Consider the following 25505-nt stretch of genomic DNA (forward strand, 5'->3'; position numbering starts at 1 on the left):
CTTTTCCCATAATTATTCTATCAGTAATTAAGCAGAGATATAGAGATAAGTGTTGAACTTACATTTAGTAGATGTCCAGTGAAACCCTTTGTATGAGGTCCAAAGAGATGCTGACACAAGCGAAGGCTAAGATTGAACAAATTACAGAAATTGTAATTGCCAAAACACTTGTGTACCTAACTGTGTGTTGTGTTGCAGACCAGAGCAGCCTTATGATGTCCAGAACCTTAAAGAAGGGTGAATCCTATCAATCAGTGGGTCCTGCCACTGAAGCATTTTTCTTGTTTTCTTTTTAGCCATCCACTCACCCATTCAGGGTCATTGATGGGCTGGAGCCTATCTCACCTCCATGGGGAGAGATGCAGGGTATACCTTGAACAGTCTGCCAATCTGTTACAGTGCTAACACAGAGAGGCAGACAACCATTTACACTTGGCATTGGGTAGCTGTTTACTGGAACACTTAATATGAGTTTTAAGGAGATGTTGATGAAGCAACAGAAGCCATCATTAAATGAAAAACTAAATAAACATATCAGAGAGAGATTAAAAAGTTTTATGAGGAGCCAAAATAACATTTGGGACATTTTCAACCAGAAGGAATATACTAGCCAGCTCAGACAGTTTACAACAAGGTGTACACCACTGGTTACGCTCAAGAACAGGAAGACCAGATTTGAATTTGCCAAAAAATAAAAGAACTTTCACAGCATGGGGAAAAACTATTAGTAATGTTAGTTTATGTGGTTTCCTCAGTAAACTGGGTGAGGTAGCTGACTCCTAATCACAGCGATTTCTCTAGTTTCAAGTAGCCTGGCCCTTTGACCCAGGACCTGTTGGCCTTGCAAGACCCTTCTAAGCAAAAATGATTCCTACTCACCAAACTCTTGGGATCACTCAAGCATTTTGAACCTGAAAAAACACATTTCTTCATGCTTGTGAATAATAAGCTTTAAACTGTAAAAACCTTTGACCTTGATTGTACCTGTTGTATTGTGTTGTTGTAGGATGATCTCACACCATTGCACACGGCAGCTGACGGAGGTCACTATGAATGCATTAGACTTCTGCTGGATTCTGGCTGTAATGTCAATGCACAAACTAATGTATGCTTGTTTACTTAAATATGCAATTCAAGAGTGGGTTGGCAGTGTTATTTTCATGAATTAATATTTATCTTCTGTCTGTAGAGAAAAATGAATGCTCTCCATTATGTGGCACAGCATGGTCATGACAGAGAGGCCAGCTTGCTGCTGAAGGCAGGAATCAATGTAGATGCTATAAACAATGTAAGCACTGTTAGCTATCTCCGGAAAAAAATAATTATGATAATTCTTTTAAAGTACCCATATGCAAAAGAAATAGAAGAAATTTATAAAAGACTTGCATAAGATTTGGCTTACTTCATATAAGGCTTATATGATTTACTCATGAAAGTGGCCACTTTCTCATTACTTTCATATATTGTTTTAGTAAGTATCCAAAACAAGTTTCATTTATATAATTTATCAAAGGATCTTATATCTGTTTTCACTCTTGTATGCTTTTCACACAAGTTTCACATAACACAAAGCTTTATAAGATTTATATATATCTTTTCCATATGGGTATTCTTACACAGTGGTATGTTAGCATGTTAGCATTTTGGTGCATAAAATGAAGAAGAAATCTAAAATTAGGCAGTAAACACTTGTAAACGTTTTAAAAGTTAATATCATAGAGAGCAGCTTTTTAATACCTGTTTCTCTTTGAAACAGCAACACTGCACACCACTCCACCTGGCTGTTTTCAACAATCACACAAAAGTTGTACGATTGCTTATCGATGCTGGCAGCAACCTGAATGCCACTGACATTGTAAGTACAAAGTTCCACAGCCACATGAACACAATGCATAATAAAATGTCCTATAATACAGTAATTTTACTTAATGGTTGTCTGTCATGTGGGCGACAGAGGCAGCAGACCGCACTACACATTGCCTCAGAACATGGCTGGCATGACCTGGCTGAGATGATGCTGATTTCTAGAGTTAGTCTCAGTCTAACTGATAAGGTACCACACACAGCTTCACACAGAATATTATGTACACTGCTCAAAACAATAAATGGAGTACTAAAGTCACACATCAGACCTTAAAAAATATTCATGTTACTTTGACGTACGTTTTGAAATTCATTGAAAACAAGAAGGGGTCAGGGGTCACAAAGGTCAGTGAAAACCATAATCATCAGCCTTTTGAAGGCTGGATGAGATGGTGGATGGTGGTGGGGGGATCTCCTCCCAGATTTGGATGAGGGATTCAGGTGTGTGAAACATGAGGGCCAGGCAGTGACATCAGTGTCTTCATCATTATATAATTGCCAGGTCACTGGGTATTGCCCTGCAACACAAACCCAGGACCGAGTGCATTAAGACAAGCTCTGAGGATTTCATCCCAGCAGTACAGGGTACTGTTGGCTAGCATGGTTAATGATAAAGGAGCTTTACACAACATAATTTACCAATTCAAACCTGCATACACACAATTCTATCTAGCATTCACACTGCGATGAACTTTCAGCTCTGGCCTGTCTCCTACTATCTGCTCCTCACTCTTCAGACTGTGCTGGGAAACACAGGCTACGTCCACACTAAAATTTGAAAATGGCGTTTTTGTCTGAAAACGTTCCGCGTCCACACTATCGTTTTCAGTCGTTATCACAGAGTTGTGCGTCCACATTGAAACAGCCGAAAACGCTTCCGTTCCAGTCCTGCGCATGCGTGAAACGCAAGAAGATTCGGCCTGCCTCATTTCCGTCTGCCATTTATTTACTTTTCCGGCTCTTTGAAACGTCGCGGCAAATGTTGAGGAAAAGCACCGAGTTTTTTAAATGGACTAACAATGAGCTGGAGTTGTTGCTGCGAGTAACACAAAAGTACAAAGTTGCAAAAGCGAGTGAGAGTTAAAGAATTTGAAGAAAAGCTCTGGAGCACGTACAGACTGATATTAATCTTTAATAGCGCTGTCAAAACTGAGAGCAAACAAAACAAACGCTGTATAATGCCCTCCGCTATCTTAGTTTGATTGGTCACATGACTGCATCACATCACTAAAATGTGTCATCGTTTTTGAAAAGGCTCGGGATTCGCTGTCCACACTGCAACACGAAAACGGCTTTGGATAGCGTTTTCAAAACGCTGCGTTTTCCTTCACCGAAAACGGCGTCTCAGTGTGGACATGGCCACAGTGTAACCTGGATGTGCTGCAGGTACTCTCTCATCAAACCAGTACTGACGAGGATATCAAAAAGCAATTCTAGGAGAGAATAATGGTCTGTCCCATCACCTGCAGAATCATTTACTTTATGGAGATTGTCTTGGAACTGTAAGAGCAGTTTGGCGAGGAAGAACAGCTAGCAGGTCCAGCGAGCATGTGGTGTGGAGGTTAGCTGGATAACTCAAAGTCAGTCAGTTAAATCGAACAACACATTTATTTGATGTTAGCAACATAAGACCATACAAGCCAAGTCTCCACGGCTCTACTCTGTCCGTACGTACATGTGCGGAGATGGGTAGTCACCGGCGCCAGCCCGTTACAAAGGTATGGTTTCTCTCAGAACAGACACACAAGCATGTAATGGCTGCCACACTATACTCACACACCCACTACGAGACTCCCCCAACTACTACAGTTGTTAAAAGTCCGCTTGTTCATTGTAACTGTTTATACTACGTTACCCATGATGCACCTCGGTATCTGTACTTCCGGTTGGGAACGTGTTCAGCGCAGTTCTGCACAGATGAGAGGTGTGTCGGAGGATAACGTATTTACTTGCATTCCTGTATGACCACACACACCCATATACACACTCACACCCCCTTTACCTGCATGTGAATACTGTAATGCCTCCCTACCAACGCTGTACATCCTGTTGATGTCATCTGCCACCTCCTTAGTAAAGTAGGGCAACCCCCTCTAGTGGTGCTATAACACAGTAAGGTTTGTCTTGGAACGTCTTCAGTACACCTGTTTGATTTGCACCAAAAAAAGGTGAAATTAATTGATTCACTTACACTTCCGAAGACGACAGCTTGATATCCGTAAAGTTTAACTTGTGGTTGATGATCAAGTGTTCTTTTACTTTTTTGAGCTGTGTATTTCACATTGTACACTAACAAATAAAAACAGTTTTCAGTTGGTGCATTGATCCTTCTATATCATATTAATTAAGATCTTTGTTACGCTAGTCTTAAGTAGAATATTTATCTTTTTTCACACCATTTGAAACCTTGATGCGTAGTTCACTTTTTCTTTGTCCGGACAAAGTTAATCTTGTAGCACAGCATCATGATAACTGTTTTAGTATAGATTCAGATCTATGACACTCATAGCTGTGTCTTCTAACAAAGCAATGCTTTTCTGGCCATCTAATGTACACAGCAGGGAAAAACATGTCTGGAAGTGGCAGCAAGAGGAAACCATGTCGTCCTGGTGGACATGATAATTAAAGCTGACCGTTTTTCTAAATGGGAGAAGGTAAGTGTTGCTAACGCTATATTAATACTAAATACACTCTCCTTATATGAAATCTGTGCTCATATTCGATAAATACATTTTCACTCTTTTCCAGCGTATCAGCACCCATGTCCTGTTGAGTTTTTCACATTATATACATATTAATTGTTTTGGATTTTGTAATAAAAAAAAAATCCTGGCATACAGGCATAGTTATAAAGAACGAGAACAACTCAGAGCATACACTATGACTAGGTCTCCAAGATGCTTAAAACATAAGAAATCAGGAAGGGGCATGTAAAGGAATTTCTTTTACTTATGTATTAATCACATTATTTTATTGTATGATGCCTTGGTGCCACTGGATTTTAACATGTCTCACACTCATACAGTAAGACAAATGGTGGGGGTGTAGTAAGGAAGTTGGGGGAAGCAGACGACTCCACAGGAAGAGTCTTTTGTGTCTTTGAGGACTCTGGGAGGCAGCAAGGGAGTGTGAAACAGCTGTGTACTGCCTTTTGTTCCTGGAGATATTTAACTGAGAGCCATGCTGGGCTCAGACTCTGCTGACCGTCTGTCCCGCGGTCATGCAGGGACTTCATCAAGCTTGGTTGTCTGTTCTTTGTGTGTTTGATTAAAGAATGTTAGCTACCGCTCACCGCTCGTCTGCAGGCTTTATTTAAATGGAAAACTTCCACAACAGCCAACAAAAAGCTTTTTGCTAAAAAAAAAGATTCAGAGCAGAAGTTTTTTGCACTGCATTTTAAAATGAAAACATATTGCATTTATTTACAATTAAAGACACACAGAGCAGAAAGTGTGTTACTGTTTTACATCCACAGACACACAAGAAAAGAAGCAGGCAACATGAGGTCAAGTTATGGCAATTTTATTTGTGTGTTTCAGTTTTTAAAAAACAAGCAAACGTCCCAAGAAGAAGGATGGGGTGAAAGAAAGGTGGAGATTTTAACATTAGGAGGAAGAAACTATTGATGCTGCTGAGTCAGTTCTTTCTCAGCAGTCTGCTCCAGAATCCCCTCCTGTCCTCAGCTTGCTTTTCTTTTTCTTTTGCCTTCAGTTCGTTTAAGGTCTTGTTGAGCTGCTCCTCGGCATCTTTAAATTTTTCTTTCAGCTGCTGTTTGGCCAGTTTCCCTTTGTGTTTGAGGAGCTCTTTAGCTTCCTTTTTGTGCTTTCGCATTTCTTTCAGTGCGTCTTTGCAGTCTTTCTTGGTCACCGTCATTTCTTTCTTGAATACCTTCACCTCAATTTTCTCTTCTGCAAGTTCTTCTTGTACTTTCATCAGTTCCTTCTTCATGTTTTCAGTGTGACTCTTTGTATCTTCCATTTCTTTCTTTGCTTCCTGTATTTTCATTTTCTCTTCCTCCAACACTTTTTGAGCTTCCAACAATTCTTTCTTCAAATTTTCAATCTCATTTTCTGCCTCATCTTTACGTCTTTTCTCCTCTTCAAGTTGTTGCTTTACATGCAGTAATTCCTTCCTTAGTGTTTCAGCTTCAGCTGTTACATTTGCAGCTTCTTGAGTTGCCAACTGCATTTTCTTTTTTCCCTCTTCAAAAGCTTCCTGCACCTCCTGTAATTCCTGCATCACATTTCCTGCCTCCTTCTTTGCAGTTTGATATTTATTGTTGGCTTCTTGTGCTGTGCTTTTCTCTTCCTCCAATGCTTTTTGAGCTTCCAACAGTTCTTTCTTCATCTTTTCATTCTCCTTTTCTGCCTGTTGTTTTCCCATTTTCTCTCCTTTAAGTTTGAGACCCACATGCAGTAATTCCTGCAATACTACATCAGTTTCAAACTTTGAATCTTTAGCTTCTCCTCTTGATTTTTCTGCCTCTTCTTTTAATTTGATATTTTCAGCCTGTATCATTTGAAGTTCTTCTTGCAGGTTAATCAGCTGTACTGAATTGTGAGGTGAAGCACTCGCCGATCCTCTTCTCGTTCTCCCCTGATTCATTTTGGCCTTTTAAACAAAGGAGCCAACGTTTTGTAGAGGAGTGAAGTGAAGTTTTCGATGTTTCTTCGTCAACTGTCGTTTGTCCTGCACAGAGATGCTGCTGTAGATGTGTCTCTAGCTGTGTCTGGATACAATGAAACATGCTGGAACTAAGTGCTTGTGTTGCACAGTTCTACTGAACATTCCATTTCATGCATGCTCCGCCCACATGGTCAGGAATGTCAGGTGCTGCATCGCCAAAGGCTGCTCCCGTTGCCTAGCAATAACAGCTGTTTACTTTTGGGGTCTGGTTCATTATTTAATAAAGAAAACATGTCCAAGTATTGGGTGCTGAGGCTCAGCGCATATTCTAGCCTGCTGTGTGGGTGGGCAGCTAGAAATCACTGGTGGGCAACATGAGTGAGGAGAAAACTGGAGCAGCCAAGCAGGGAGCTGCAGGTTGCTGGTTTGAGTCTCTGTTCAGATGCTGGTGTCTCCTCTCTCTGAGATGTCTGCAAACAGTCCCAGATAAAACAATAAGGATAATAAACAAACACGTGACTAAAATAACAGTTATGACTCTGATGTGTTTCATGTGTAGCAGGATGGCCTCTATACAGCAGTCGCTGCAAGCATCCACATCGCCACACTCACTTTTCTTTAAGCAGGCGTGCTGGGCTCCTCCTAAGGAAAGTTTGAAACTTCATTTCCTTCTGTAACTGCTCCTGAAGGTTTTTCATGTTCGAAGTAGAATAAAGGGCCATGCTCCAACTGATGTTCAGCCAGTATTTTAATCTTCTTTTCACCAGCAAACACCGTGAAAAACTATGGTGAAATGATCAATGAAAAACACGGATATTACATCAGCAGAACAAAAATTACAACTCAAATAAAACATACACACAAAGTAAATGCACCAACATACCGTGTGCGCCTTTCTACTGAACATTCATGAGCAATTGTAGTCCATATCGTCTATATTTCCACCCTTTGCACAGGCTAGCATTCTCTTTCTGGCTCGAGCCTTCAGTCTCTGGTGACACGTGCGCTTAATTGAGCCTCACCCCAAAGCATGCGCACCACAAAGCGCCACACTCAGGCCCACCAGTAGGTGGCGACAACACAACATGAATCCAGATTAAACACCAAATTTTGAACATTGCAATCACATAATAATTACATTTCAATGCGACAGCTACACTGCCACCAAAATTACAAAGGATTTCTATTTACAAGTGTTAAACAAAATTAAATCCTGTAATTTTTAATAAATTGACAATCAAACATCAACTTATGTTACAAAAAAAAACACTTCTTAAATAAACTTATAGATCACATATTATGTTTGTGCTCTTAACCCATGTACTACTTCACTGTAGTTTAGACCCTTTAACTAGTACCACTAGTTTCTGAACTGGTCTCTCAAGAAAAGAGACTTGTTTCAAACGTTCACCTTTCTTTCCCAGATCCTTTTGCCCTATTTGGATCTTAACCTTCCGCACTAAACCATCATCATCTTCATTGGCTTCAACCACCCTTGCCAATTTCCACTCATTTCTTGGAATATTGTCCTCCTTTAAAATCACTACATCTCCAACCTGTACATTTTGTTTAGAAGTATGCCATCGTTGTCTTAAACTAATGCTGGTTAGGTATTCCTTGCGCCACCTGCTCCAGAACAACTCTGTTAAATATTGCACCCTCCGCCACCTCTTCCTGGCGTACAAATCTTCTCTTACAAATCTACCAGGAGGCGGAAGTGGCACAGACTCTTTCATTGTGAGCAAATGATTAGGCGTCAAAGGCTCAGCACTGTTGGGGTCGTTGATTGTATCAGTAGTGAGTGGACGATGGTTCAAAATTGACATGGCCTCATAGAAGAAAGTTCTCAATGAGGTGTCATCCAACCTCCCTGTGGCTTGGGCTAGGACAGAACTCATGACATTCCTAACAGTGCGGATCTGTCGTTCCCAAATGCCTCCTCTGTGACTAGCTTCAGGAACATTCATTTGAAAGTCACACTGGTTTTTAGCTAGATAAGTAGAAATCATCTCCTTGTCTAATTCCAACAGAACCTTCTTGAACTCGTTCTTAGCTCCGACAAAATTTGTCCCTTGGTCAGAACGAATCTGTCTGACTGTGCCTCTGATTGCTATGAAGCATCTTAAAGCGTTTATAAATGCGTCAGTGGAGAGATCCTCCAACATCTCAATGTGCGCGGCTCTCGAGCTTAAACACGTAAACAAAAGGCCATACCTCTTCCATTCCTTTCGACCTTGTTTCGTATAGAAGGGGCCGAAAACATCAACTCCAGTGTAGGTGAATGGGGGCGAAGGATCCACTCTGTCAAATGGCAAGTCAGCCATGCGTTGTTCTTCAGCTGGCCCACGCACTTTTCTACAATTGACACACCCTTTAATGTATTTGGCCACTACCTTACTGCCACCTATGATCCAATAGCCACTTTCCCTGAGTTTGTTCAGAGTTTGGCCTCGGCCTTGGTGTTGCGTTTTCTTGTGACAGTGGTCAAGAACGAGTTGTGTGACAATGCCTTCCTTTGGAAGGATTACTGGATGATTCAATGCAAATGATGCTGAGGATTTTCTCAACCTTCCTCCAACCCTAAGCAGGTTGTCTACCAAAATAGGATCAAGTTGATACATTTTATGAGTTTTTGGTAGTCCAGCTGAGTTTTGACTGAACCATTTGAGCTCTTCTTTAAAGGCTTCCCTCTGTGCTGCCTGGAGGAGTACAAAAGCAGCCATTTGTCTTTCTTTTACACTAATGGGTCCTGAGTTATCTCTCCTTGCAAGTCTTTTAATTCTTGCCACAACGTTAAGAGCTGTATCCCAATTGGAAAATCTTGAGAACCTCTCAAGAAAGCTGTTTTCTTCAAGGGCATTTGTTTTCAGGACCTTTACTTCTGGGTCCCCAACAAGAAGATCAGGGGAATGTTGGTTTGTGACAATTTCCCTTTCCCATAGGAATTTAGGTCCAGTGAGCCAATTCGAGCTTAGCAGATCTGCCACCTTGAGGCCCCTAGACGCGTGATCAGCTGGATTTTGATCAGATTCAATGTAAAACCATTGCTTCGGATCAGTAGAGTCTCTTATTTTCTGAACTCGATTTGCCACAAAGACATGAAAGCGACGAGCATAATTTTTTATGTATCCAAGCGTCACTTTAGAATCTGTCCAGAAAAACTCCTCGTCAATTTTCCGCTCGAGCTCTGACCTGAGGAAGTTACTTACAGCTGCAGAAACTGCAGCTGCAGTGAGCTCAAGGCGTGGGATAGTGATTATTCTTGTGGGTGCCACTCTGGCTTTACCCATGACCAGTGCACAATGCACGTTCTTATCAGCAACAATCCTGATGTATGAACATTGTCCATAGCCACTGCTGCTGGCATCCGAAAAATGATGCAGCTCAATTTTTTTGACCTTGCCAAAGTTCTCAGGAACAAGGCATCTTGGTATTTCAATCCCTTTTAGATTCTCCAAGTCACCGAGCCATGCTTTCCATTTGGTCTCTAGTGCCGGGGGAATAGGATCATCCCATCCCACTCCGCGCTTGCACATTTCCTGGAGTACTTGTTTTCCTGTCAAAATGTAGGGTGAGAGAAAACCTAACGGGTCATACACACTAGCAATTGTTGCTAGAATTCCTCGGCGTGTGGCTGGCCTTTCTTTGAGGGCTACACTGAATGAGAACACGTCAGCCTCTATGTTCCACTTTACTCCTAGCACACTTTGCATTTGAATTACAGAGTAGTTCAGGTTTACATCTTTGGTCTTGCTGGCTCGTTCTGTTTCTGGGATAATGCTCATGACCTCCTTGTTGTTGCATGCAAATTTGTGCAAGCGCAGTTTCCCTTTTGCACAGACCTCTTGTGCTTCACAGACCAACTGCTTGGCCTCCCTGACTGAATCAATGCTGATTAGCCCGTCATCCACATAAAAGTTTTTGTGAATGAATCTGGCTGCCAGCGGGTAGTCCTTTTTTTGTTCCCTGGCGAGATACTTCATGCCATAGTTAGCACATCCCGGTGATGATGCCGCTCCAAAAATGTGCACTCGCATGCGATACTCCTTAGGCTCAGTATCTGTATTCCCGTCCTTCCACCACAGAAACCTTAAGAAGTCTCGATCCTCTGGGTTGACATGAAAACGATGAAACATTTTTTCCACATCACACATAATTGCTATTTGATGCTCTCGAAATCTGCACAAAACCCCTGCCAGAGCATTAATCAAGTCTGGGCCTGTGAGTAGGTGGTCATTTAAAGAGATGCCTTCGTGTTTAGCAGAGCAGTCGAAAACAACTCGAATTTTCTCTGGCTTCCTGGGATGATACACGCCATGGTGCGGAATGTACCATGTGTTACTACCTGATGTGCCATCTGCTTCCTCTGCATCACCATCTTTAAAGACACTATTCATGAACTTGATGTAGTCTTCCTTGTACTTTGGGTTCTTATCCATTTTTCCTTTTAAACGTTTCAAGCGAAACATTGCAAGCTGCTTGTTATTTGGAAGCTGTGGGCGTTCTCTAAAAGGCAGAGGCATTTCTAAATGGCCTTCCTCATTGTAGTGAATGTTCTCATTCAGCATCTCTAGAAACTGAATGTCCTCTTGAGATACACTCCCTTCTTTATGGTTTGTGTCCAGAAAGTCAATTTCAAGTGCTTTAATCACAGAAGCAGGTGTGACAGATGGCAGCTCCTTTACTGTGACACGATGACAGATCCCTGCTGCTTCCATCGAACTTTTCCATGGCTTAATGGCTCCCACGATACTCCACCCTAAGTCTGTCTTTATTGCATAGGGATCATAATCATTTCCTGGTATGACTTCTCTTGGCTTTAGTGCTCTTGCACAGTCGTAACCGATGAGAAGAGCTATAGGACAGTCCAAGAGATCTGGCATTTCATTTGCAATGCTAAGTAGATGGGGCCACTTCTTTGCTGTCTCTCGAGTTGGAATAGTGTGTTTCTCCAATGGAATGTACTCTTGAGTGTAGGTTGGTGGCAAGTCAATGTACTTTTCTGAGTTGTACCCTCTTACCCTCAGTCCATCCACTCTTTGACTAGGTACAATCGAACACCTGTCAGTCATTGTTGTCAGCTTTAGCTTCACTGGTTCCCTGCTTGCCTGTATCTTTTCACAAATATCTTGGTCAATAAATGTGTTGCTGCTTTGGGTGTCTAGCAGAGCATAAACCAATGTCTCTTGATTCTTCGCTGATGAAGAAAGCCACACTGGAACGATCATTGAAGTGCAATCATTGTTGCCCACTCTCACACTGCACGATACGGTGGCTGCATTCTCCTCTTCTGATGGTGGTTCAGGTTCATTTCCCAGTGGAGGATCTTCATGGAGAGGAGAAGGGTGGCTTCGTCTGCAGACATTACATGTTGCTCTCTGTCGACAGTTTTTGGAAATGTGGCCGACTCGCAGACAAGCAAAGCACATATTGTTGTCCCTAATAAACTGTTTCTTTTCTTCAAGCGGCATTGCTGTAAACTTTGCACATTTATAGATAAAATGATTTTGCTTGCAGCAGATACATTCAAGTTTCCGTTTGTTCTGAGTTGAGGAAGGGTTGGGTTTTGATTTTCTTTGGCTCTGAACTGGTGTTGTGTTCTTCACATCTTTAGACCCATTTGCTGATGTCACCAGGACACTGGCCTTCAGACGTTTTTGTTCTTTCTCAGGTTTTTCAAATGTGTTTTTTAAGGCAAACAGAGAAGAAACAGGATTACATGCTATACACGCCTCTTCAGCCACAAAGTCCGCAAATTCTGCAAACCCTGGATATGCCTTTTCTTCATCCAGTAATTTTGTGACATAACGATTCCAGCGGGTTGTGGCCCAGTCAGGAAGTTTCAGCAATATTTTTTGATTTTCTTCACAATCATCTAAAACCTTGAGGCCTTGGACGTGAGGCATAGCATTCTTACAAGAAATGAGGAAATCACTAAACTCTCTCAACTTAAGTGACTCCTTTGGACCAATCTTTGGCCAACTGCTTAGTTTTCCCCTAAAGGCTCTTTGAACTACAAATGGGTGTCCATAGCGTTTGTTCAGAGCATCCCAAGCTTGTTTGTAAGCTTCCTCGTCACTTCGATAAAATGTCCCTTCTAAAACACAGAGAGCTTCTCCACCAATGTACTTCTTCAAGTAGAACAGCTTATGGGCTGAATCTGTGCAGCTGGTCTCGATAAGCGCCTTAAAGCAAGTGCTCCACTCAACAAATTTAAGTGGGTCTCCTGTAAATGTAAACGGCTCTGGCACTGGGAGTCTAGACATTACTAAGGACTCTTTTAATGCCTGCACCAGAGAGAGCTCACTTTCTTTTGGCACCACTTGAGTATCATATTGAGGGGCGTGAACACTTTGTGAGGTCAGGATGAATTTACCTTCAGAGTGAGGAGGTGCAGTGCTCTGAGGAACTTGGGTGCATGGGGGACTGTTAAGTGGTTTAGGAAGCTGACTGAAAGACAAAGTACTCCTTACTTCACAATTTCTTATTTCAGCATTCATTTTTGATTCCTCTTCAGCATATACATTGTATTCTGCCTGAATGACCTCAAGATCTCTTTGATTTTCCAACATTTTCAATTGCTCTTGTTGAGCTAATATCTCCTTTCTCCGGGCAGATATTTCCATTTCTCTGTTTATTTCAGCTTGCTTTGATGCCAGTCGTGCTGCTGCCTCTGCTTTCCTTGCAGATACATGACTTCCTTGCTGACTATGGCTGTGCTGGCTATTTCTTCCAGCTCTAGACACAGTTGAGCCATAAATTGATTCTGCACCTTCTCTTTGGAGTAACTGAAGGAGTGATTCTTTTACAGCTCCTGCATCAAACTCTTTGTCAACATCTGCGTAACGCCTTTTCAGAAGTATCATCATCTCAGCAGAAACTGAAGTACAGCTATCCATCTTTCTTCTCATATCTTGAGATGGTGTAGTCAGTGCACGTAAAGCTACATAATCTTGCTGTAGGTCTAACTCACATTTTTCTACTGACTTGATCATTTCAGCTAATTCTGCTTTAGAACATTCTTCTTTAAGTTTGGACCTAGTGAGCTGAATTTCTGCCTTAAAGTTTAAATATGTTGACATAAACTTTCTTTCTTTGCTTGTTATCTCTGTCTGTTTAAACTCACGCATTTTTTCTGTTAGTTGCCTTTGACGGTCTGTCCGTCTCACCTCTGCGTCAGGTTTAGATGATGGCTGAGGCAGCCCTATTTTGTGTATTTCAAGGTCTCCATAAATTTCTCCTATGCGTGCTTCAACTTCTTCTCTTTCTGCATCTTCAAGTTCAGTTTCTAATTTCTTTTCTAACTGTGCCTTTTCATCTTCTAAGGCTATAAGTATTTGCTCAAGGATATGAGTTTCTTGTGTACTCTGCTCCATTACAATGTTTTGAACCAACAACTTAGGACAATAAAAGGAAACTTACCCAGAGTACACTACCTTAAATATCAAACAGCACAGTAATAAACTTTCAATAAATGAACAGATGTACAATATCTACACCATACAATTTTACTTTTGGCTTTTTCTTAGATCTCTTTATGCAGTTCAAACGTTTCGCTGATGTAAGAACTCACAGTCTACTCTTCCACATGGGCTGCCGTCTTGGAAGAATGGCGTGCAGGGCTCTGGCTGCTCGCTCCATAACAGGCCACGTTTTTCACTGTAACTGCTCCTGAAGGTTTTTCATGTTCGAAGTAGAATAAAGGGCCATGCTCCAACTGATGTTCAGCCAGTATTTTAATCTTCTTTTCACCAGCAAACACCGTGAAAAACTATGGTGAAATGATCAATGAAAAACACGGATATTACATCAGCAGAACAAAAATTACAACTCAAATAAAACATACACACAAAGTAAATGCACCAACATACCGTGTGCGCCTTTCTACTGAACATTCATGAGCAATTGTAGTCCATATCGTCTATATTTCCACCCTTTGCACAGGCTAGCATTCTCTTTCTGGCTCGAGCCTTCAGTCTCTGGTGACACGTGCGCTTAATTGAGCCTCACCCCAAAGCATGCGCACCACAAAGCGCCACACTCAGGCCCACCAGTAGGTGGCGACAACACAACATGAATCCAGATTAAACACCAAATTTTGAACATTGCAATCACATAATAATTACATTTCAATGCGACAGCTACACCTTCATGCTGGTGAACTTTTTACCAAATATTTCCATCAAAGCTTCTCCATCACTGACAGGGATTGTTTGGATCTTCACACTCATCTCCACCAACCCTAAAAAATGAGTCTCACTTTGCTCATATAATGCCAGGAGTGTCTCCATATTCCACAAAAGTCTATGCAAACATGTAACAGTATCCCATATTCATATGAATATTATTGATATTATAACAAAAGCTGTCACCAACACAATTGTCCCAAGTGCTTTTTTTATTAGTTATTGCAAATGCTTGATTGCAGTTCTTGCTAGATGACAAAACCACGTATTAGGTTTAGAAGGAAATGACTTTTGGAGGTAGCAAGGGAGTGTGAAGCTTAAGGTGTAAAACAGCTGTGTACTGCCTTTTGTTCCTGGAGAAGGTATTTAACAAACCAGCTAAGTATCTTGTAAATTCTTTGTGCTAGTTTTAAAAGCAAGAGGTACTGAGAGTTTGTTTTCTTTGTACATCATATGCATAAAACGTGATAACATCCTTTTAACTTCGAACGACTCACAAAACTTTCTCCCTGTTGAATTCAGGATCACGGGGGATGTGAGCAGGTAAGAAGACCTCTGAGCTTCAAACAGGACCATCAGCCAGAGACACAGCACTTCCGTTCTGTCTTATGGACCCTCGCCACAAAGCATCTGTGTTATGGGGAGTGGAAGATTCTCGCTCAGCATTGGGACTTTAGTGAAGCACATATACAAGCTATAGAACAACAGTGGACAGGTGAGCAGTGCTGAGTTCCTAAAAAAATTATTGACAGTTTTATTGCTATTTTTATTACCTTTTTTGTACTTGTTGGGTTTTTTCATATATATATATATATAAATCTTTACACAGGAAATCATACAAGTTTGAAAAACTGTAATATAAGGCCTGTAATGTCCAGAACCATAGAAGCACTGTTTCATGGGTCCAGTGATTTTATTGAAAATAAATTCTCAAATTTGGCACTGACTGATTCACTCTACAGCATTCTGAGTACCTGAGGTGATTAACTCTGGTCTAGGTCAATTTTAACCCAGATCAAGAATTCTTTCTACAATTCTACTACAACAAATGAACTACAGATCTATTTAGAATATATGGATAGTCTGACATGAGTAAATGGATGCTTAATCCTTAATATTTCAGAGAGCAGATGGTGTTGTTTTTCTTTTGGTTTTTTTACAACATCACTTTTTTGTAGAAAAACGTCTATTATCATACAATATCTTGTCTTATAATGATGACCTGAAGCACAACTACAACTGCCTATACCTGATACCTGAATCTTGGTTAACCAGAGAGATAAAAGCCAGGAGAATAAACCAGATGTTCTCCACTGAACTACCCAAAGTATAGTCTGAATGGCAGCAGAACAAAATGAGAACAGCCCCGCCAACGCTGGAGACAGAGCAATACTGAAGAGTATATGTAAGAAGGATGCAACACATAACAGAAATGCTCAGTGCCTAGTGGATCTAAGAGCAGACTGCAACAACCTCCCTGAAAGGATCCAGTAACCATCACAGTGGCAGACATGTCAAGCAGAGGGATTGGACAGCACCATTCCCTGCCATGTTTAACACCTACTGGATAGGGAAGCTAACAAGCTAACTCCATTAGCATCCTGCAGCACAAATGAACCAGGTGCTAATGGTTGAGACCCACCCGGAATGTCTAACCGAAGGCTGTCCTGATCCCCAAGGATCCCAAGAAGGGGCCGGTCCCATCCAACTACTGGCCAATAACTTGGCTAAACTGCCCACCAGATTGCCCTCCTCCTGAATGGTAGATACTGTACCTCCGTCCATCCAAACCCACACTTGTCCTTGTTGGACATAGTTGGATATAATTGCTAATCTTTCTCTTTGGGTAGATTGGTCCTCCAACCAAGAGCAGTCTCTCCAAGATGACAGCAGTTTGCAACATGGATTGTAATAAGTTTTTCAGCTTTTGTACACTGTTGCAAGAGTTACATTCTGGGCACAGCTTTTTTCTTTAATTCCAAATGCCAGATCTTTGACACCTTGCTTTTAAACTCTATTTGACTTTTAACCTGTTGAACCTTTTTTTTAATTTAAAGTTGAACTTTAAATAAAATATTAAATTATATAAAATAAAATATTGTTTCATTTTGTTGGAGCACTTAAAATGTAAGATATCAGGATGTCATTCAGCTTTGCTTACTGGCCAAGTACCTCGCTTGCTTAACGCTGGTCTGTGGTTACAATACAGACCCAGTGGACTATATGAACTAGTTAGTTACTGTGATTCTATAAATGTTCTGATGGTATAAGAACTGTCTACAGTGACTGTGTTTAACTAAAAGTTCAGATGGATAATGCTTGATATAAATCTAAATTGAAGGTAAGAAAAGCTTCAAAGATCATGGTCACCGGATGCTGTTAATCTGGCTTCATGGAGTGCTCGTAGCTGGAGAAAACCCTACCAAAGGCCTCTATGAGGGGTTGGTGGAAATCTCCCGGACAGATTTGGCAGGTGAGCTAATCAGGGAGGTCACTTCCTTTCACTGGTCAGACTATTTGTCAGTTTTAACAGTCATACAATATTAGTTAACAATATTTCTCCACAGAAAGACCAATAATGCCGTAAGACTGTTTTTCTGTTTGTTCACTGGAATGTGTCTACTTTTTTTTCTTTTCTCTGTTTTCCTCTTCTGGTTTGTTATCCAGAGTTCATCCGACAGAAGGCAAACTCCCAGACCAGCTCTCCTAAAATGTGCTGCGTAATGTGACGGCAACAAGTTTATGCTTATCATCGAGCTATTGTGTTAGCTTTGTTAAAACTTTCTTTATTTAAAGAAATAAAAATGTTATTTTCTATAAATAAAATTACATGATTTGAATTGTGAGTCACATAATGGTTTACATTTTTTAATGAAAGATAGGTGTGTAGCAGCCAGGGGAAAGTTGCTCTCTATTTATTTCTTTTTTTTTTGCCGTGCAATTTTGTCAGGTTTTCTCTACTGCAGCACTTGAACTGTGTTTACCTAGAAGGGCTGTAACAACAGCCTTGCACTGCTGCAGATTTCCATGTGCTGCATCCCATGCCAGTTATCCACACACAAAGAAAGGACAAGACAAGCTGCCCCTAACCTACCCAAAATGCCCCACGCCTGCTGCTTAGGTGTGGGATTTTGCTTCCCCCAAAGGTCCTTGAGGTTCCTGAGATTCCCTAAAGCGCAGATCGTACCTCCCAACATGGGCCAGCTCGCTCCACATGATAGTGCATCCGAGGAGGCGTGGACCTCCCTGCGGAGGCGTGGACCCCCCCTGCGCATGGAGAGACCAAACCATGAAACTGGCGACTCCGGGCACTGGTGCTCCATACTCCTTGCAGGCCCCCTGCATCCCAGACCCCAAACCCCAAGACCCTCACACCAACACTAGTTCACTGGATCTAAGACAGAGCCCAGCTCCTAACAAAAAGCGCCCCTCACAATGATGCTTTACAACACTGCATCTGATGTTTTGTGTTGCACTTGATGTTGTAAGGCTTGGATGCAGCTGCTTGGCCATATAAACCCATTCCGTGAAGCCCTCTATGCACTGTTGTCGAGCTAATCTGTAGGCCACATGAAGTTAATATTTGCCTCTCTGCCCTTTGTCCTCCCCTCAAACCGGCTGTCACTCCCTAAGCCGTGGTCTGCTGGAGGTTTCTTCCTGTTAAAATGGAGTTCTTCCTCCACACTGACTCCAGGTGCTTGTTAACAGGGGCTCATCTTACTGTTGGGGTTTATTGTAGGGTCTTTATCTTAAACATAAAGCACCATGAGGCGACTGTTGTTTGGATTTGGTACTGTATAAACAAAATTAAAGTGACAGTCCAAAATAAAGTCATTTTAATGAAATTCTTATTTACTCATTGTGAATAAAGTACAGCAGTACATAACACATTTGATTGATGATTGGTGGTTGATTTATTTAAACTAATATAATCATCCTGCTGCAACCAGGTTTCTGTAAGTCAGAGTAAATCAATTTGTTGATCAATTATTAATTCTTGTACTAACAGAGAGAGCAAACCCCAAGTTAGCAGTTCAGTCAACAGTAAAGCAACATGGAGCGAAGGCGGTGTGCATTTCACTTACTCTTTTGACTGGCCTTACTCTTACTTTGAGGAGAGTAATACTGGGAAAATAATATTGTTTTTCTCACTGAAAGCCATTTCCACTCTGTTTGACTGTTACTTAAGTAGATTAACCTTTGGTTTTATATCTTTTTGTCAGGAAAATACTAGTACAACACTGAGTTCATATCTTTACTTGTTAAATGTGTATTTTTGACCTGTAGACTTGTAGGATTTGTGGAATAAAGAAACAAACTTACTAGAAATGAAAATGAATGTTTATTTTTGTTCATTTTTTAGTATTTCATACAGCTGACTAGCAATTACACAAGCGTGATTGGGATTAAGTCAACGGACAGGTGAAAAGTATAGACAATGATACATTTTCATTTCTCATTTTAAACAAAGCTATTTCAGGCAAATTTGAAAAGCATAAAATTCAAGCTGCATCAATCTCTCCCATCTCTTGGTTGTCTGTGGAAACAGAAAGAAGATGTTACACATATGTAGTATCTGCACAAAAAAATCACAAACACAGGCTGTAAATTGAGGAGATGTGTTCGTCTGGTGTTCTGGTTTATATGCCTTTCACTCATCCCAGCTACATGCTTCTGACCCTGATCAATTAAAATATATGACATTTCATTGTTTTTTGTTTTAAACCAAATGTTTCCACTAAAGTTATCCTGACAAAGCTTTAATTGGTAAAATAAATGTATAGGAACATGATTTTCTATTATAATGAAGTAAACAAAATTCGAAAACATCCGAGCTTATTTACTTACTTTTTCTAGAACAACTTGTTCCTTTGCACAGGTATGGGCACATTTGAGCCTGTCAAACAACAAACAGAGAGAAATCTTTAAACGCTGCTGCATTTCTTTAAGACACCACATGAACATCTGAGTTTGATGAACAGTTTGATGTACTATATCTATGTTGGTGTTTACTAGTCTCCATGATTGTTCTGTGAAACTAGTGGAGGTAGAAAAGTAAGCCGGGGGCTGAGCAGATAGGTTGAAAGAATTTAAGGTCTTCAGCACACAAAGCAGATAATTAAATAAGCATGCTCTCATGGTTATGATATTCTGAAGCATATTATTATCTATAGACAATAATACCAAACAGAAATTGCTTCCTCTTCCCTCCATTTTGCATCACCCAATGTCAGTTTTGTGTACATATTTGATCTTCAAACACGTTTTACCCCAGTGACGTTGGTTTTTCTGCTTGTTTGTTAACAGGATTCCAGGTTTTTGTGCTTGTCCCAACTTTTTCTATTTATATAATTATTATTTGAGGAGGAGACAGCTTCATAGTACAGTTACATTTTGTTTGAATTTTGAAAACCTCTCAACCTTTAAGCACAAATGGGTGCAGTAGTAGGTTTGGAAACTAAAGGTGGTGCAGAAAAACGGCAAGTAGACTGGCACTTATACAGTGTTTTTGTGCTCTAATTGAGCACTCAAAATTCTTATTAGCCAGTCGCACAAACATTCATGTAAATGCTCTTTCTTATACTTAAGTACCAGACACACATTTGCACAAATTTATCAATAGCGACTCAGAGTTCAGTATCTTGCTCAAGGTCATTTCAAAATACTTCTTGGTGTTGTCTCAGTCTGGAGTATCACTTCCTGTTCTATCTTACAGTGGTATTTTTGCATTGCTTATCTGTGTAGCCAATTTAATTAAAAACTTATAGATAACGTCTTATTTCATAGTGTAATCTTCCTGCGCTTTATCCAAAGCACACTCTGTTGAATCACCCACTAATTATATTTACAGTGTTCAGTCACTGTGTCTTTAGGGATTCGCTAGCTTAGCATTAGCTCTTCACCTGTCTCTCCTACTCTTTCCTGCTCAGATGTTTAGTTACCCCTTGGCCTACTTTACTAATAACTATACTTGTTATAAATGTAGCTTGTTTGTAGCTCCGGAGGCCCCGTCAGTTCTCTTCCATCGGATTTTCCCGAGCAGTTGGGAAAACATGATTGCTGAGTGATGGTGAGGAGGAAGCGTAGTCCTAAATAGAAGCCCCCGGTACACTACCAACCCAACCATGTGTTGAAGCATTTTTCCCCACATGGCGACACACCTGGAACATCTATACATCCATCCATTTTCTTCAGATTCTCTGGGGCCGGGTAGCAACCTAAGCAGAAAAGCCCAGACCTCCCTCTCCCTAGCTCAGGGGTGGGCAACTCCAGGCTTCGAGGGCCGGTGTCCCTGCAGGTTTTAGATGTGTCCTCGAACCAACACAGCTGATTTAAACGGCTAAATTAGCTCCTCAACCTGTCCTGAAGTTCTTCAGAGGCCTGGTAACGAACTAATCATGTGATTCAGGTGTGTTGACCCAAGGTGAGATCTAAAACCTGCAGGGACACCGGCCCTCGTGGACTGAGAATGCCCACCCCTGCCCTAGCTGCCTCCTCCAGCTTGTCCAGGGGAACACCAAGGAGTTCCCATACCACCCAAGAGATATTATCTAGAGTTGGATGTCTCGAGACTGGTCTTGGTCTCGAGACCACTTTTACGTGGTCTTGGTCTCGACTGACTTTGGTCTCGGTCTTGGTCTCGCTGTTTCGGTCTTGCATTCTCAAATCGACATAGTGTTCGGGAGATTTGGAGTCAATATTAAACCCAAAGTACTTACTAGCTAACTGACTGGATGCCCATTAACCTTATAACTCCTGTTGTGTGTGTGTGTGTGTGTGTGTGTGTGTGTGTGTGTGTGTGTGTGTGTGTGTGTGTGTAAAAACTGAGATGTTCAGAGGTCTTGCTTCATGGTATCGAACAGCCCGCACAAAACAGGTTCTTTATGTTTTAGTTTAAGTGCTGATGTAAACCACAATGTTCAGCAAACATCTATCAGGTCATTGGACTGTATTTTTTTAAAGCTTAAGTATGCACACATGGGATATATTAAAAACTGACAAGCCGTTTGAACACATGATGTGAAATCACTTCATTAACCTGCTGGATTTGCCAAAAGTTCAAATATTTATACTACTTTGGCACATTACTCCTAACTTATTAAGTGGCTCTTAGTGAGGGTCATGATAATCAATTCAATTGAGCAGAAGTGACATTCTTACTTCGATTCGTCCAAATTCATGTGAGTTTCAGTCTGTTCAGCCTGTTTCTGTGTAGCACCAAGCAGCAGACCTAAACCTGGATGTGCTTCTGGCTTCTGCCTCTAATGAAAACGGATGAGTGTAAAATGCAACCATTGTTTGTAGTTTGCTGCCACCTACTGAGTGAAAAAAGAACTGAAGCTGTAAAAAGTCAGTATTCCTAATGATAGGCTTCGTTTTGTTTCAGTTTCAGTTCACTATACAGCTCATCAAACTGTTTTCCCTTTACGTTTTGATATAATAGCTTTTTAGTACTACTGAGACACATACTGCCTTTTCCTTCTGTCAGAGTAATATTTTCTTGAGCTGTGTAACTGGATTGTTCAAACATAGAGGTAGTTTGGATTCACTGACACAGGAGCCATACGCCCTTTCTGCAGTTTCTATGCTTCCTTAGCTCGTTTATGTCGCCATTGTTAATCCTGTCCTGTGCAAACAAAAGCTCAAGCTACACTTGTCTGACTGACAGAAGGTTCAAGAGAAGGACATTTGCTCTCAACTCTTTCCCTGTTGAAATGTTATTCCAAGGAAGTGAGTTTCCTACAGGGTATGGAGGGTTAGTATGTGTTAATGATTTCAGTGTCATGCAGGGGAAAGCAGCATTCAGTGGAAGCTTCTCGGTGACTGTTTTAAATCCAAATATGACCCTTATTTGTGGCGCATGTTAACATACGGTCAGCTCAGGAGTTAGTATCAGTGATGTGGTTGTCACGAGGTTGCGCACAGCATCACCGGCAAGAGGGCTTGGTTTGAGAGGTTTTTGGCATCTGTGATGTGATTTACAACCATCCACTCATGTACAGCAAGAAGCCGCACTCACAACCGTGGGCATCAGCAAGTTGGTGAAATTTAAACAAAACAAAACAGCGTTACATCCGAAACTCTCTTATTGTACCCAAAATACAAATTTTAGTGATTACATGTGGCTTCATTAATTATGTTCAAAAGGATGAATACATAACGCAAGTAATAACTTTATGATCAGTCAGTGAATGAAGGAGCTCAAGAGTGCAAATATAGTTGCAATAAAGTGACAAATATGCCCTTTTATGTCAAACAAAGACCGAAATAAGTGGCATCAGTGTGAGGATGAAAATGAGCGATCCAACCTCACACTGCAGATATCAGGGCAAAGCACAGTGGGGGGGTTGCAGTCTGCACGCACAAGAGGGCTAACAACGCTGTGAGTGACGGAATCCACCCAAACTGAGGAACAGCTTCTTCCCCAGAGCTGAAGCCTGCACTGTTTGCACTATAATATAATATAATATAATATAATATAATATAATATAATATAATATAATATAATATAATATAATATAATATAATATAATATATCATGTTGCTATTTAATGTTTTTTGTTGCAGCTGCTCTGTGAGCCAAGCTTTCGTTGTCTAAATTCAATGGCAATATATCTCTGCACCACACGATGGCGATAGATTCTCACAGACAGTCTGTGCTCTGCTTCCGCCACCAGTCATCTTTAAATCTTTTTTTTATTCAATGAAACCTTTATTTAACTGTCCATCTCGCAACATTACTTTAAAAAAAAATCATATTTAAATACGTAAATAAATATAAAAGCCAAGGGTAAAAGAAAAAGGTAACAATTATAAGAATACACGCAAAAATTCACATACATATATTGTTTTGAGCCTTTTTGTTGGTGCAGTCTGATATTGATTGTATGTGCATGTGCACATCCTTAAAATAATGACAGAAATATGGTGTTTTGTTAGTAAACTTACATTTATGGATCAAAAATTTAGCTAAAAGTATTAAGAAATTTATCATAAAAAAACATTTCTCATACTTCTTGGGGAACTTAAAGAAACAGAATAAAACATTTTCCCATCGTAAAGAAAACTCCCTTAAAATATGGACAATAACAAAGCTGCTAAATTCCTTCCAGAATCTCTGTGTAAAAGAACAGTACCAAAAAAGATGTGTCACAGTTTCTGGATGATCCCCACAGAAAGTACAATTAGTATTTATGTCCCTTTTAAATTTGGCCATGTAGTGACTGGCTGGATAACATTTATGTCGAATTTTAAAAGAGACTTCTTTCACCTTATTTACAATCAAATATTTATGGGGGACCATCCAGACTATCTTCCACTTGATATCTGGAACATATCGGTTCCAATAAGATATTATATATGGGAGAGAGACGATATCTTCTTGGAATAAACTACGTATTCTCTTATTGCTGTTACCAAGTTCCTGTGAAAAGCAGATTTTTCCTATTGGTGACTCAGCTGGATCAGGGAGAGTGACTGAGGTAGAGATCGAGCTGTCAGTGTTTTTATATAACATTAAAGTCCCTGAGGGTATGGCACCAAGCACCATTGAGAATTCCTGAACACTGATTGGAAAATTATATAGTGCAATAAAGTCGTTGTAAGTAAGTAGTTGTCCCTCTTTACTAACCAGCTGAGCCACCAATAGGATCCCATTTTGGAGCCAAGTTTCCAGGAAAAGTGATTTATTTTTCTATAAAATCTCTCTGTTGTTCCAGATGAGGTATTTGTGAGGTGAGAAGTTGTGTTTATAAATGAGGGTCCATGCTAAGAGGACCTGCTTATGGAAGGATGAAAGCTTTACAGGGAGTTTCTCAACATTGTAATTACAATTTAAAGTAAAATTAAAGCCACCAAAACGAGAGAAAATATGGTATAAAGTTCCAGACAGAGGTAGGGTTTTAAGAAAATGTTTGCGACGTCGAAAATAGCGACGGCCATCTGGGACTTTCTAGTGGACGACTTCATGGCTGTGCCTTCACCTGGAGACTGGCGGTCCATCACAGAGGGATTCCAGGAGCGCTGGAACTTCCCTCTGTGCTGTGCAGCTCTGGATGGGAAGCACGTCCAGACAAAGGCACCCCATATATCATATAGGAGACACACACATTGATATACACTAAATATTTATTGCATTTCTTTTTTGTGGTGCCCAAATTTATGCACCTGCTTGATTTTGTTTAAACAATTATTGCACACTTTCTGTAAATCCAGTAAACTTCTTTTCACTTCTCAAATATCACTGTGTGTGTCTCCTGTATGATATTTAACTGACATTTTTTATTGTAACAACCAACGATTTATACAGGAAAATAATGTCTATTAACAAGGTTGCCCAAACTTTTGCATCCCACTGTATTAGTATATTTTGTCATTAGTATAATATGAAATAACTTCTACATGTGTCAAGTCGTGTGCCAACATTTGCTGTGTAGTAGAACTGAGACATTAGTCATTATAAAAATTTATTTGAAATAATATTAAAATTCTCAAACAGAAAAACATTAAACATAAATATATAAAATATAAGTATTTACAGAGAGACAGGAATAAAAAGGACCAGCTGCTCTCCAGAGCAGGAACAAGGCTGAGGAGGAAATGCTCCATTGGAGACTGGTGTGGTCTCTTCAGGGACTCCAGGATGGCCAGCTCCACCGCCGATGGACCGTCCTGGGACCCGTCCCTCATCTGCCTCGGAGCCGTCCTCCTCTGTGGGCCTGTAAAACAGCACAAAACACAAAGAAATGAGAAGGCTGCTACTAGATTTTAATTTCAACAGTGAAAAAAAACAAAAACAGGATATAATCAGATTGGTTGTAGATATTTAGT

General features: G+C 40.6%; 1 protein-coding gene across 1 annotated transcript; it reads left to right on the top strand.

Annotated features, from left to right (window-relative positions):
• Positions 1-1067: 1067 nt before the first annotated feature.
• LOC147339555 (ankyrin repeat and death domain-containing protein 1A-like) lies at positions 1068-17902 on the top strand. The gene is made up of 8 exons (XM_086295886.1): positions 1068-1105; positions 1190-1288; positions 1757-1855; positions 1955-2053; positions 4422-4517; positions 15198-15390; positions 17017-17148; positions 17343-17902. The coding sequence occupies exons 2-8, from the start codon at positions 1196-1198 to the stop codon at positions 17402-17404; spliced, it is 774 nt and encodes a 257-aa protein (XP_086152012.1). The 5' UTR covers positions 1068-1105; positions 1190-1195; the 3' UTR covers positions 17405-17902.
• Positions 17903-25505: the final 7603 nt, after the last annotated feature.

This window comes from Aulonocara sp. 'chitande type north' Nkhata Bay, linkage group LG1 (genome assembly GCF_057382095.1).
Source record: "Aulonocara sp. 'chitande type north' Nkhata Bay isolate Kocher_YH1m ecotype deep benthic linkage group LG1, A_spYH_male_GT1.1, whole genome shotgun sequence".
Taxonomy (NCBI): domain Eukaryota; kingdom Metazoa; phylum Chordata; class Actinopteri; order Cichliformes; family Cichlidae; genus Aulonocara; species Aulonocara sp. 'chitande type north' Nkhata Bay.

Excerpts from the sequence above, each read along its gene's own strand:
- LOC147339555 (XM_086295886.1), top strand. The coding sequence starts at position 1,196 with ATGAATGCTCTCCATTATGTGGCACAGCATGGTCATGACAGAGAGGCC. Across the intron at positions 1,856-1,954 it reads ACCTGAATGCCACTGACATT|AGGCAGCAGACCGCACTACA; the intron begins GTAAGTACAAAG and ends TGTGGGCGACAG. Across the intron at positions 15,391-17,016 it reads TATAGAACAACAGTGGACAG|GTAAGAAAAGCTTCAAAGAT; the intron begins GTGAGCAGTGCT and ends TCTAAATTGAAG.